The sequence below is a fragment of the Cetorhinus maximus genome, chromosome 1 (genome assembly GCF_964194155.1).
Source record: "Cetorhinus maximus chromosome 1, sCetMax3.hap1.1, whole genome shotgun sequence".
In the NCBI taxonomy this organism is placed as follows: Eukaryota; Metazoa; Chordata; class Chondrichthyes; order Lamniformes; family Cetorhinidae; genus Cetorhinus; species Cetorhinus maximus.
Genome location: NC_135879.1, coordinates 187,975,083 through 187,987,653, shown reverse-complemented (window position 1 = coordinate 187,987,653; position 12,571 = coordinate 187,975,083). Strand labels below are relative to the sequence as shown.

At 46.6% G+C, this 12,571-nt stretch overlaps 1 protein-coding gene across 2 annotated transcripts in view; it reads right to left on the bottom strand.

The window, feature by feature from the left end:
- Window positions 1-12,571, bottom strand: part of ca9 (carbonic anhydrase IX) — a 138,130-nt gene that overhangs the window by 40,023 nt on the left and 85,536 nt on the right. For both annotated transcript variants that reach the window (XM_078550970.1, XM_078550959.1), the window contains exons 7-8: window positions 4,244-4,401; window positions 151-280 (exon numbers count right to left, since the gene is read on the bottom strand). In XM_078550970.1, the coding sequence (XP_078407096.1) occupies window positions 151-280; window positions 4,244-4,401 (288 nt within the window). The remainder of the gene's footprint in view (window positions 1-150; window positions 281-4,243; window positions 4,402-12,571) is intronic.

Genomic DNA, 12,571 nt, shown 5'->3' with positions numbered 1-12,571 from the left:
ACTCATTTCCATATCTAGTATTTTCAGATGATTCTTCCTCCCAGAATCCGGTGAGTGAGTCTCACCTGATCTGGAAATGATCAGCACTGAAACGCAAACAGAAAGGGTGAAGAGCGAAAAGGTGTAATCATTAGTTAGTTCCTTATTTACCTATTCTCCGGGATGATGTCAATGATGAAAATGAAGCAAACACAATTCTTCTGTTGAGTGGCTGAACATGTCTAAAATTAGAATCCAACATGCCATGGCCAGTCTTTAAACTGGTCTCCAATTTGTCCAGCTGAAGAAAGGACAGGATAGACCTTAAGTAATCATTCTCAGATAAATTGACAGAAAATTCAGTTGGAATCTATGTATAGAACAAACAAATTATTATAATGATCACTATAATGGATTCTTCCTTAAGCTTCACGCTAAACAATCCAACATAATTGGCTGAAAGGAGCCAGATTTGTAAAGCTGAGTATGTGAATATCAGATCATGGGGGCAATCTTAACCTCCACAACAGCTGGGTTGGGGTCAGGTGAGAGGTAAAAACTATTAAAAATCTCAAACTCAACCTCAGCCTGAGTACAACCACTTCTGGGTTTAACACTAGTCATAACAGAGGGTGGACAGCCTCATATTTAACCTGCTTTATAGGTGTAATCCTGGGTGACAGAGTTTTCCAGCCCTCGGGAAACTTGGCAGCTCATTGTAGGTGAAAAAGAGGAAAAGGTAAATGCCTCTCCAGCAGTGCTTTTTTTTTTGAAAAATAGATTTAGAACTGCTCGGGATGAACCTCGATAGAAACCACTGCATCTCTCTCCAGACCTTCTTTGCAAAGGCACATTCCACAAGGAGGTGAACAACAGTCTCATCCCCACCACAGCCACCTCGAGGGCAACGTGCAGAGGGGGTGAGACTCCTGGCGTGTTGGAAGGGTCTGACGGGGGGGCCTTTCTCACCACCAGCCAAGCTACGTCTTGGTGCTTGTTGGAAAGTTCTGGCGATGAGGCATTCTGCCAAATGACTTTGACAGTCTGCTCGGGGAACCATCCGACAGGATCCACCTTTTTCCGCAGGGCCTCTAAGACATTACGTGCCGACCACTGCCTGATGAACTTGTGGTCAAAGGTGTTTCTCTGCATAAATTTTTCCATGAGGGACAGGTGGTGCGGCACGGTCCAACTACTTGGAGCGTTCCGCGGCAGCGTGGCCAGACCCATCCTTCGCAACACCGGGGACAGGTAGAACCTCAGCACGTAGTGACACTTGGTGTTTGCGTACCGAGGGTCGACGCACAGCTTGATGCAGCTGCACACAAAGGTGGCCATCAGGGTGAGGGTGATGTTGGGCACATTTTTCCCCCCTTATCTAGAGGCTTGTACATCGCATCCCTGCGGACACGATCCCGTTTTGACCTCCAGATGAAGCGAAAAATTGCTCGGGCGATCGCCATCGCGCAGGAGTGAGGTATGGGCCAGACCTGCACCACGTACAGCAACAGCGAGAGTGCCTCACATCTGATGACCAGGTTCTTACCCGCAATGGAGAGGGAGCGTCGTTCCCACATGCCCAGTTTTCTTTGCACCATAGACACTCGCTCCTTCCAGTTTCTAACGCATGCCCCGGTCCTTCTGAACCATATCCCCAGCACATTCAGGCCATCAGCCCTGACGGTGAAGGGGACAAAGGATCAGTCAGCCTAGTTCCCAAAGAACATGGCCTCGCTCTTGCCATGATTTACCTTGGCTTCCGAGGCCAGTTCGAACTGGTCGCAGATGTGGGTCAGTCTGCGCACCGACAGCGGATCCGAGCAGAAGACGGCGACATCGTTCATGTGCAGAGAGGCTTTGACCTGAGTGCCTCCACTGCCTGGGATCATCACTCCTCTTATGCCCGGATCCTTCCTGATGGACTCAGCAAAGGGTTCTATGCAACACACAAACAGGACAGGGGAGAGAGGGCAGCTTTGCCTGACTCCAGACTTAATAGGAAAGCTATCTGATTCCCACCCATTGATTGAGACTGCGCTACTGATGTAATGTAGAGCAGTTGGATACGAGGAGCAGGTATGTTTCCTCAAAGACACTTGTTCAGCCTCAGCTGGAGTATTGCATCCAGTTCTGGGCACCACACTTTAGGAAGGATGTGAAGGCATTGGAGAGGGTGCAGAAAAGATTCATGAGAATGGTTCCAGGGATGAGGAACTTCAATTACGTAGACAGACTGGAGAAACTGGGACTGCTTTCTTTGGAAAAGTGAAGGCTGAGGGGAGATTTAATAGAGGTGTCTTGGACAGAGTAGGTGAGGAGAAACTGTTTCCATTGGTGGAAGCATCGAGAACTAGAGGGCACAGATTTAAGGTAATTGGCAGAAGAAACAATGGCGACTTGAGGAAAAACTTTTAATGCAGTGAGTGGTTAGGATCTGGAATGCACTGCCTGAGGGTGTGCTGGAAGCAGGTTCAATTGTGGCTTTCAAAAGAGAATTAGATCATTATCTGAAGAGGAAGATTTTGCAGGGCTACAGGGAAAAGGCAGGGTAGTGGCACTAGGTGAATTGCTCTTGCATTGAGCTGACACAGACATAACGGGCCAAATGGCCTCCTTCTGTTATGTGACCATTCTATGATTATTGATGAACCTCACACACAGAGCAGCGGAATGGCTCCTCCTTTAAGCACTGTGTCCACTGCTTTACCTCCTTTAAGTGACTCTCAGTGCCCACTGGGGGCATTGCCCCGATCGTACCACCACCATCCCTCCCCTTGGCCTCTGTACCCCCATCCCCCACAACTCCCTCCCTGGGGTCTCCAAGCCAGGCCCGCCCAAAATTCCCGAACATACCTAATTACCTGGAAACATCTTCTACTCTTCTTTGGGACTGCTTGTAGTCTGCTGGCACTACAGAGTTGCCGGCAAATCAGATTGCCTAGCAGTTCTCTAGATGAATGATGGGGGTGGAAATCCCACTGTGGCCCAATTAAGGCTGTTTCCAGTGTAATCTCACTGTGGGACAATCGGATTTCTGTTCGGTGAGGTGCCGGCTGACTTTTAAGTCAGGGGTGTGGGTAATCCGGTCCCCCGTAAAATCCACTCCCTCCTGATGATTGGTCCACAGCATAAAATTGCTTACAGTTTAGCGCAAACTGAAATTATATGGGCACTCTCGTGGAGTTGGCTGCCATGAAATGTAAAAAGAAACCCTGGGGTTGAATTATATGGGGTGCCATGGACATTACCCCTCCTGGCTAAAAGGTCGATGGGGAGCCTGCCCAGGGGAAGAGTGGCTGCCCCACAGTCATTTAAAAGCCAGTTGAGAGCTGCCTGCCAATCAGAGGCTGGCACCTCTCAATGTACTGGTAGCGCCACTGGGAGCAGTGGCCACTGCCGGTATTGCACTCAGGACATGTGCAGATGAGCTGAGATGAATTGGAACTTTCTAAGTGTTTGAAGGTGGGTGAGGGGGGTTGGCAAAGGGGGTGGGGCTAATGGACTATAGGGGGAGTGCAACATCGAGGGTCCCTCTGATGGGCCCATTAGGGGGCCAATCAAGGAGGGCGTCCTGCCCACCACCAGCCCATGCTATGCAGGCTGGCCACTTTGCATGGGCTTCTCCCACTGCGAGTTAAATGCTGCCCACTTAAGGCCTCAATTGGCCCATTGGCGGACAGGCTGCCTGTCGCCAACCCCGCTGCTGGTATAATTATGATGAGGGCAGGGGAGGGGGAAGGGAGGTGGTAGGCAGGCTGCTCTCTGGATTTAGTGTGTCCTGCCCTGCCTTAAAACCAGATACCGGGGGAATGTTTAATCCAGCCCCTGAAATCTGCTAAATTTACTCTGTAATTGCAGTTGATCAATTTGATCTACATTGTGACAATTTATTATATTAAGTATTATTATATTAAAATTAATTATTGTTGTTGCTAAATGATATTTAAAATAATACAGTACAGCATATATTGATAATAAAGAACAAGGATGTGGACGCTGTTGAAACAATTGGAACAGGAATAAGCTATATGGCCTCTCAGTCTGTTCCATTATTACTCTCTCGATTTGTAACCATACCACTGTTTTTCTAGCACAAGGCAAGAGTTTGAGGTAGACCACTCGACTGCTAAATGCATGTCTTGCACACACTTTCCCATTCATTACTACCTGAAGATAAAAGGCACTGACTAACAACACTCAATTTTTGCGCTATTTCACTGCTAAAAAAACCTACTTCCCAATTGCCTATTAGTTGTAGACTTACCTGTGCTTGGGAAATTGGGACGGTCTCATTGAATACAGTCCAGGTAACAGTCTGAAAGCAGGGTGGCGTTGTGAAAGATCCATTATAGCGGAAAAAGCGGTACAGCTGATTCGGTAACAACATGTTTATGTCAAATCCAGGAATATGTACATTAGTACCTAAAATGGAAACAAGCCACACTGTTCTATCAATGATAGGCATTTATTTTAACATGCAGTAATTTTGTCTTCACAAGCAATTTTAAATGATTACTAACCTTCTACCCCAAATTACTCCACATGAAAAATGTTTTTAAGTTACTCGCATCAAATGGACTTTATTTGAAAAGAATGCAATTTTAAAGAAAACCACCACAATTACTTTTTTAAATAAATGAGTTATTGTGTGAAATAAACGTGTAAAAGGACTGAAAAATGCTACCCAATGAGATACACTATGTCAGTCAGGTGTGCTAACATCTTCCATCCAAAATACACACCATTATGTACACTTTATCCCTGCCAGATTTATAAGCAGGTGTGGCAAGTGCTGAATGGGAAAATATATCTCCTGGGATTTAATCAGGGCTGTATCCTTGGAACTCATATTCTTGTGCTTTGGCCCAAAACATAGGGCACAAGTCAGATTTCTACAGGGAACAGCGGAGTGAAACAAAAAGGTGAAGAGAATACAATAAGGAACTGGCGTTAGAGACATGGCAGCCAGAAAATAGAGAGGGGGTTTGCTTTCTCCAGAAGAATGGGGAGAGAAACAGAGGCCAGTCACTTGAATCCACTCCCAATACCTACTTATAGCTGGCTAAACACCAGAATGGACATAAAGCCAGGAACAAATTCCAGCCAGGCCTCTTGGTGGAGGAAGCTGCATCACAGGAGGGCAAGAGGTTGGAAAAATTGTTTCAAGAGATTAAGATGCATTGCAAGGAAAAGCCATCGAGAGTTAATAATATATACAGATAGCAATGTCAGTGCTCTATATCACAATAACAACTAAGATTTACATAGTACCCTTAATGTAATAAAATGTCCCAAGGCACTTCACATGAGTGTTATAAAAGAAAATATGACACTGAGCCACATAAGGAGATATCAGGGCAGATGACAAAAAGCTTGGCCAAAGATGGTCTTAAGGAACATCTTAAAGGAGGAAAGCAAGGTAGACAGGTGAAGGGAGGGTGTTGGCAACTGAAGGTACAGCCACCAATTAAAATTCAGAATGCTCAAGAGGCCAGAATTAGATGACTGCAGATATCTCAGAAGGAGGAGATTACAGAGATAAGGAAGGGCAAGGCTGTGCAGGGATTTGAAAATGAGTTTGTGAATTTTAAAATGGAGATGTTTCTCCATCAGGAGCCAGTGTGGGTCAGCAGGCATAGGAAGATGAGTGAATGAGACTTTGTACGGGCTGGAACGCGTGCAGCAGAATTTGGATGACATCAGCTTTACAGAGGGTAAAATGTGGGAGGCTGGTCAAGAGTGTGATGGAATTGTCATGTCTAGAGGTGATAAGGGCATGGATGAGGGTTTGAGGAGCAGATGAACTGAGACAGGGGCAAAGTTGGGCAAGATTACAAAGGTGGAAATGCACAGTCTCAGTGATGGTGCAAGAATGTGGTCGGAAGTTCATCTCTCAGTCAAACATGGCCTGAAGGTTGCAAATAGGCTGATTTGGCCTCAAACCCTCAAACAGTTTCTGGGGGACAGATGGATTCAGTGGCTAGGGAGCAATTTGTTGCGGGAGCTGGGGAGGTGCCGGGGTGGGGGGTGTAGTTGGGGGGGGTGGGGGGGGGTTGCGGGAACTGAAGACAATGGCTGATAATTTAGAGATGGTGGAGGTGGTGGTGAGGTAGAGATGGGTGTACATGATGAAACTGATGTATTTTAGGGTGATGCCACAGTTAACAGCACCTGTTAATTTCCTCCAAGCCATATTTAGCTGGGAGGAATGTGGCTTAGCTGCTTAATGCCCCTATGTCTGCTTCAGTTCAATAGTTGGGAAAGACAAAGCAAACAACAAGCACCTGAACCAGAAAAAATTCAGTTGATCTTTATGGAAACTCAATGCCCTTATCTCATGAGTATTTATGTCCAGGATAATGTTATCTGTCATGTTATTGTTGCTGCAATGCTGGCACTTATCATCAGCATTCTTAACTACAAGGCACTTAATAGCAAACTGCTGTGACACACCCAATGGGGCATAAGTGACACTATCAAAAATGTATGTTTGACTCAGCAACCGTATCAGTGTATTGGCGTGCAAGCAAAACAAAAAGTAGCAAGTTTAGTTCCCACTTCTCCACTCTACTCCCTCCATCAGACATCCTGTCCATTTCGAAGTGGTTTGCCCTACTTAACCCCAAACACCAGAAGCACAGCAGATCCCAATTTTTTGAGTGCATTATCCTAAAATGTAACTTGCATGTTATTTTACCCTCTTGCCCATTTAGGGCCATGGAAAAAGATAGCTATCTTAATAATCTCATCACAAAGGAAACCTTGCCACCACTCACACAGAATGGCTCATGGAGAGTCCATGGGAATGAGCAGCCATTGCATCAAAACAGGTAGAAGCAGCTGGTTCCAGAAAAAGATACAGTGCAGGCATCACCAAACAGTTTGAAATTTCAGCATAATGGTCCTGAATTTCCATAGGGGTTTCTCCTGATCTCTGGGTGTAACGTGGGTGAGAGATCAGCAGGAACTCCAGAGGAGTAACACGAACGGCTGAAAGAAGTTATGATGAAAATTCAAGACCAATAACTTTAAGCTGGAATTTTTTTTGATGCAGTTTAATAGTATTTATAATGATAAATATATGCAATGCCTGGATTATTCAAAGAGATAATGGATCCTAATAGATTTAAAAATCATCACTTTTAGCTATCAGTAAAACTCTTATTTTTCTTAACTGGAAGTTTAAAAAAGTGACACGCTAATACCGAAGAGATAGGAAAGACCCACAGTCGAAAGCAGATATAAATGAGTCCCATTGGAGAACTCAACACAGCAGCTAGAAAAATAGGGGTTACTTCTCTGTATGGGATGTGGGACTGAATTTTTGGGTCCTCTCACAAAGGTGGGATTGGAAGTGGGGACCCCGAAAATACTGGCACCAGGCAGTCCGTCAGTTTCAAGACCCTGCATCAGCCATAATCACCAGGGTGGGACAGAAATACTGCTCTCCTCCCCACTGAGGCCAACTGAAATTGTTAGAGAGCTTAAGAGTTTGTTGAGGTGGGGGGGTGCGGTGGTGGAATATTTAAAGGGGTGCCCGGGTTTCACAATCTGTCAGCTTCTGAGCAGCTGATGGGAGGCAGGTACAGAGTGATACTGCAGGGCATCACACCAGCCACAAAAGAGGGTCAGCAGGGCAAAGGGGCACAGGTGGCAGGGGAGTGGGCACTCAGCTCTTGGGCATTGACTGGGGTCACCACCTCCTGGTATCACAGGGGCAGAAGAACAGGGGGCAAGGCATCCAGTCAAAGTAGGATGGCTACCCATCCAAAAAGAAGGCTGCCTCTGGCAATGGGGGCACTGCTCTCAGATTTTGGGCCCAGTGGCGATGAGGGGGCAACACGCTCCACAGGAAGGGAAGAACCCTGGGTATCAGGAGGGCTCGAGAGAAGGAAGAGGGGCAGTAAAGAGCCGGAAGCCATATCCTCAACATAGGATGTAACGCTGAAGGTGGAGCTAGCTGGAGAACCAGTACCTCAGGAGACTGCCAGTGGAATCTTGTGCCCTCCCCCATATGAGTTTGATGGTGGGGGGGCATTTAATCAGGCGGGATGGTGGCGGGTGAGGAACTCCAACCCAATTAAGTCTGTTGCTTGAAAGCCTGTGGACAGTCTTCCTGCCCCACTGCCAATTGAGACCCTTAAGTTGGCAGTTAATACCCACTTAAGGGCCTCATCCCGCTGCTGCTGCTATTAACTGAGCGGGGCGGATGGTGCTCACCATGCGGGAAAAATGACAAGAAAACCCTGGCAGAGTTGCTTGTGGGCTCCTGGGGAGTGGTTCCTCATTCAAAGGCACTCGGTGCCCGGTTGAGGGAGCCGGCATTGGGAAGGGGGGCCCACTTAGATCCATACCCCTGCCCTTGCCAGCAACCCCCCGCCCCTCTCTCCCACAACCCCCTTTCTGCCATCACTCACCTGTGCCTGCGCCCCTCCTTGATCCAATGCCTCAGGTGGTTGTAGTGCCAGCAGCAGCCACGGCCTCTCCTGAGGTGCTGCTAAGCACAGAAGAGCAGCCAGCCTCTGATTGGCTGGCAGTTCTTGGTGTCTTGGACTTCCACCCCCGGGGTCCTTGACCCTGGGGAAAGGCCCTCCACTGGTCTTTCAATTGCTTGAGTGAATCAAGATGCAGCAGGCCTTCTCGAAAAGAGGTGATGTGGGGGTCTTGCCGGCTCTCTAGCTGGCAGCTAAGACCACCATTGCCTCCACAAAATTCCACCCTGCACCTCTCCAGGCAGATGACCACAGATATCTGAGTCCTGTTCACTGAAGACCTCATGCCACATAGTATTGGTCACCATATGCTCTGCTTGGGGCTTTCAAAATCATTGTGGCCCTGGACTTCTTCGCTTCCAGCTCTTTCCAAGCATCGGTTACAGACCTTGATGGAATCTTGCAAATGGCTACATACCATTGCATCCTGCTGGTCAATGATCCATTCATTTGATGAGAGATAGGACCTACTGAACCTCATGGCTTCATGAAGGGGAAATCATGCTAACAAATTTATTCGAATTCTTTGCGGAGGTAACAAGCAGAATAGATAAAGGGGAACCAGTAGATGTAATATATTTGGATTTCCAAAATATGTTTGAGAAGGTACCACATATAACGCTACTTAATAAGATAAGAGCTCATGGCGTTGGGGGTAGTATATTAGCATGGATAGAGGATTGGCTAACTAATAGAAGACAAAGAGTTGGGATAAGGGGGTTACTTTCGGGATGGTAACCTGGAGTGCCACAGGGATCAGTGCTGGGGCCACAATTATTTACAATATATATTAATGAATTAGATGAGGGAAGTGAATGTACTATCACCAAATTTGCGGATGACACAAAAATAGGTAGGAAGACAAGCGGTGAGGATGACACAAGGAGTCTGGGATATAGACAGGTTAAGTGAGTGGGCGAAAACTTGGCAGATGGAATATAATGTGGGTAAATGTGAGGTTATGCACTTTGGCAGGAGGAATAGAGGAGCTGAATATTATTTAAATGGGGAAAGACTGCAGAAGGCTTCAGCACAGAGGGATTTGGGAGTCCTTGTGCATGAATCCCAAAAAGCTAGCATACAAGTTGAACAGGTAATAGGGAAGGCAAATGGAATGTTGGCCTTTATTTCAAAGGGAATGGAGTATAAAAATAGGGAAGCGTTGCTAAAACTATACAAGGCACTAGTTGGACCACACCTAGACTGTGAACAGTTTTAGTCCCTTTATCTAAGGAAAGATATACTGGCATTGGAGGCAGTCCAGAGAAGGTTCACTAGGTTGATCCCGGGTATGGAGGGATTTTCTTATGAGGAGAGGTTGAGTAGGTTGAGCCTGTACTCATTGGAATTTAGAAGAATGAGAGGCGACCTTATAGAAACATCTAAGATTCTTAGGGGGCTTGACAGGGCAGATGCTGAGAGATTGTTTCCCCTTGTGGGAGAGTCTAGGACCAGAGGGCACAATCTCAGAGTAAGGGGGTGCCCATTTAAAACAGAGATGAGGAGGAATTTCTTCTCTCAGAGGGTAGTGAATCTGTGGAATTCTTTACCACAGAGGGCTGTAGTGGCTGGGTCATTAAGCCTATGCAAGGATGAGATAGACAGATTTTTAATCATTAAGGGAATCAAGGGTTATGGGGAAAAGACAGGCAAGTGGAGTTGAGGATTATCAGATCAGCCATGATCTCATTGAATGGTGGAGCGGACTCGATGGGCCGAATGGCCTACTTCTGTTCCTGCATCTTATGGTCTTATGACCTCACAAGGACAGAGGACATTGGGTTTTACCTTCAATGCTGGATTCCCCCCACATCGTTTTTACATTCATTCATCGGATGTGGGCATCACTTATTTATTGCCCATCCCTAACTGCCCTTGTTCAGAGGGCATTTAAGAGTCAACCACATTGCTGTGGGTCTGGAGTCACCACTAGGTCACTGCTTCCCCTAAATGGGTGGTGTAGTGGTATTGTCATTGGACTAGTAATCCCTGGGGCCCAGGTTCGAATCCCACCATGACAGAATTCAATAAAAATCTGGAATTAAAAGTCTAATGGTGACCATTGTTATAAAAACCCATCTGATTCATGAATGCCCTTCAGGGAAGGAAATCTGCCATCCTTACCTGGTTAGGCCTACAGATCCACAGCAATGTGGTTGACTCTGAAATGGCCTAGCAAGCAACACATTTGTATCAAACCACTAGAAAGTCAATAAGGAATGGAATTGGACAGACCATCCAGCACTGACCTAGGCACTGGAAATGACAATGGCAAACTCAGCTCTGTCGACCCTGCAAAATCCTGCTTACTAATATCTAGGGGCTTGTGCCAAAATCGGGAGAGCTGTCACACAGACTAGTCAAGCAACAGCCTGACATAGTCATAATCATGGAATCATACCTCACAGATAATGGCCCAGACACCACCATTACCATTCCTGGGTATGTCCTGTCCCACCAGCAGGACAGACCCAGCAGAGGTGGCGGCACAGTGGTATACAGTCGGGAGGGAGTTACCCTGAGAGTCCTTGACATTGACTCTGGACCCCATGAAGTCTCATGGAATCAAGTCAAACATGGGCAAGGAAACCTCCTGCTGATTACCATGTACCGCGCCGCCCCACCCAGCACCCCCCACCCCTTCAATTAATGAATCAGAACTCTTCCATGTTGAAAACCACTTGGAGGAAGCATTAAGGGTGGCAGCGTTGAATGTACTCCGGGTCGGGTGTTCAATGGCCATCACCAAGAGTAACTCAGTTGCACTACTGCTGGCTGAGTGCTAAAGGACATAGCTGCTGGACTGGGTCTGCAGCAGGTAGTGAGTGAACCAACAAGAGGGAAAGCATACTTGACCTCATCCTCACCAGCCTGCCTGCTGAAGATAGCAGTATGAGCGACCACCACACAGTTCTTGTGGAGACAAAGTCCAGTCTTCACATTGAGAATACCGTCCACCATGTTGTCTGGCACTACCACCATGCAAAATGGGTTAGATTTCAAACAGACCTAGCAGCTCAAGACTGGGCACCCATGAGGCACTGTGGACCATCAGCAGCAGGATTGTACTCAACAACATCTGGCCTGGCATATCCCCAACTCCACCATTACCAAGCTTGGGCTGACAAGTGGCAAGTAACATTCACGCCACACAGGTGCCAGGCAATGACCATCTTCAACAAGAGAGAATCTAACCATCTCCCCTTGACATTCAATGGCATTATTATCACTGAATCCCCCACTATCAACATCCTGGGGGTCACCATAAACCAGAAATTGAATTGGACTAGCCATATAAATACTGTGGCTGCAAGAACATAAGAAATTGGAACAGGAGTAGACCATTCACCCCCTCAAGCCTGCTCCGCCATTCAATAAGATCATGGCTGATCTTCTTGTGTTTCAATTTCCACATTCCCATCTAACCCTAATAACCTTTGATTCCCTTGCCTAACAAGAATCTGTCTACCTCTGCCTTAAAAATATTCAGTGACCCCACCTCCACCACCTTCTAAGGCAGAGAGTTCCAAAGTTGCACAACCCTCTGAGAGAAAAAAATTCTCCTCATCTCTGTCCTAAAAGGGCGCCCCCTAATTTTAAAACAGTGTCCCCTAGTTCTGGACTCACCCACAAGAGGAAACATCCTTTCGACGTCCACCTTGTCAAGACCATTCAGGATCTTGTATACTTCAATCAAATCACCCCTCTCATTCTTCAAAACTCCAGTGGAAACAAGCCCAGTCTGTCCAACCTATCCTCATAAGACAACCCACTCATTTCAGGTATCAATCTGGTAAACCTCCTTTGAACCACTTCCAATGCATTTACGTCCTTCCTTAAATAAGGAGACCAAAACTGCACACAGTATTCGAGGTGCGGTCTCACCAATGCCCCGTATAACTGAAGCATAACATCATTACTTTTACGTTCAATCCCTCTTGTAATAAAGGATAGCATTCAATTAGACTTCTTAATTACTTGCTGCACTTGCATGTTAACTTTTTGTGACTCATGTACTAGAACACCTAGATTACTCTGTACCTCAGAATTATGCAGCCATTCTCCATTTAAGTAACACTCTGCTTTTTTGTTCTTCCTGC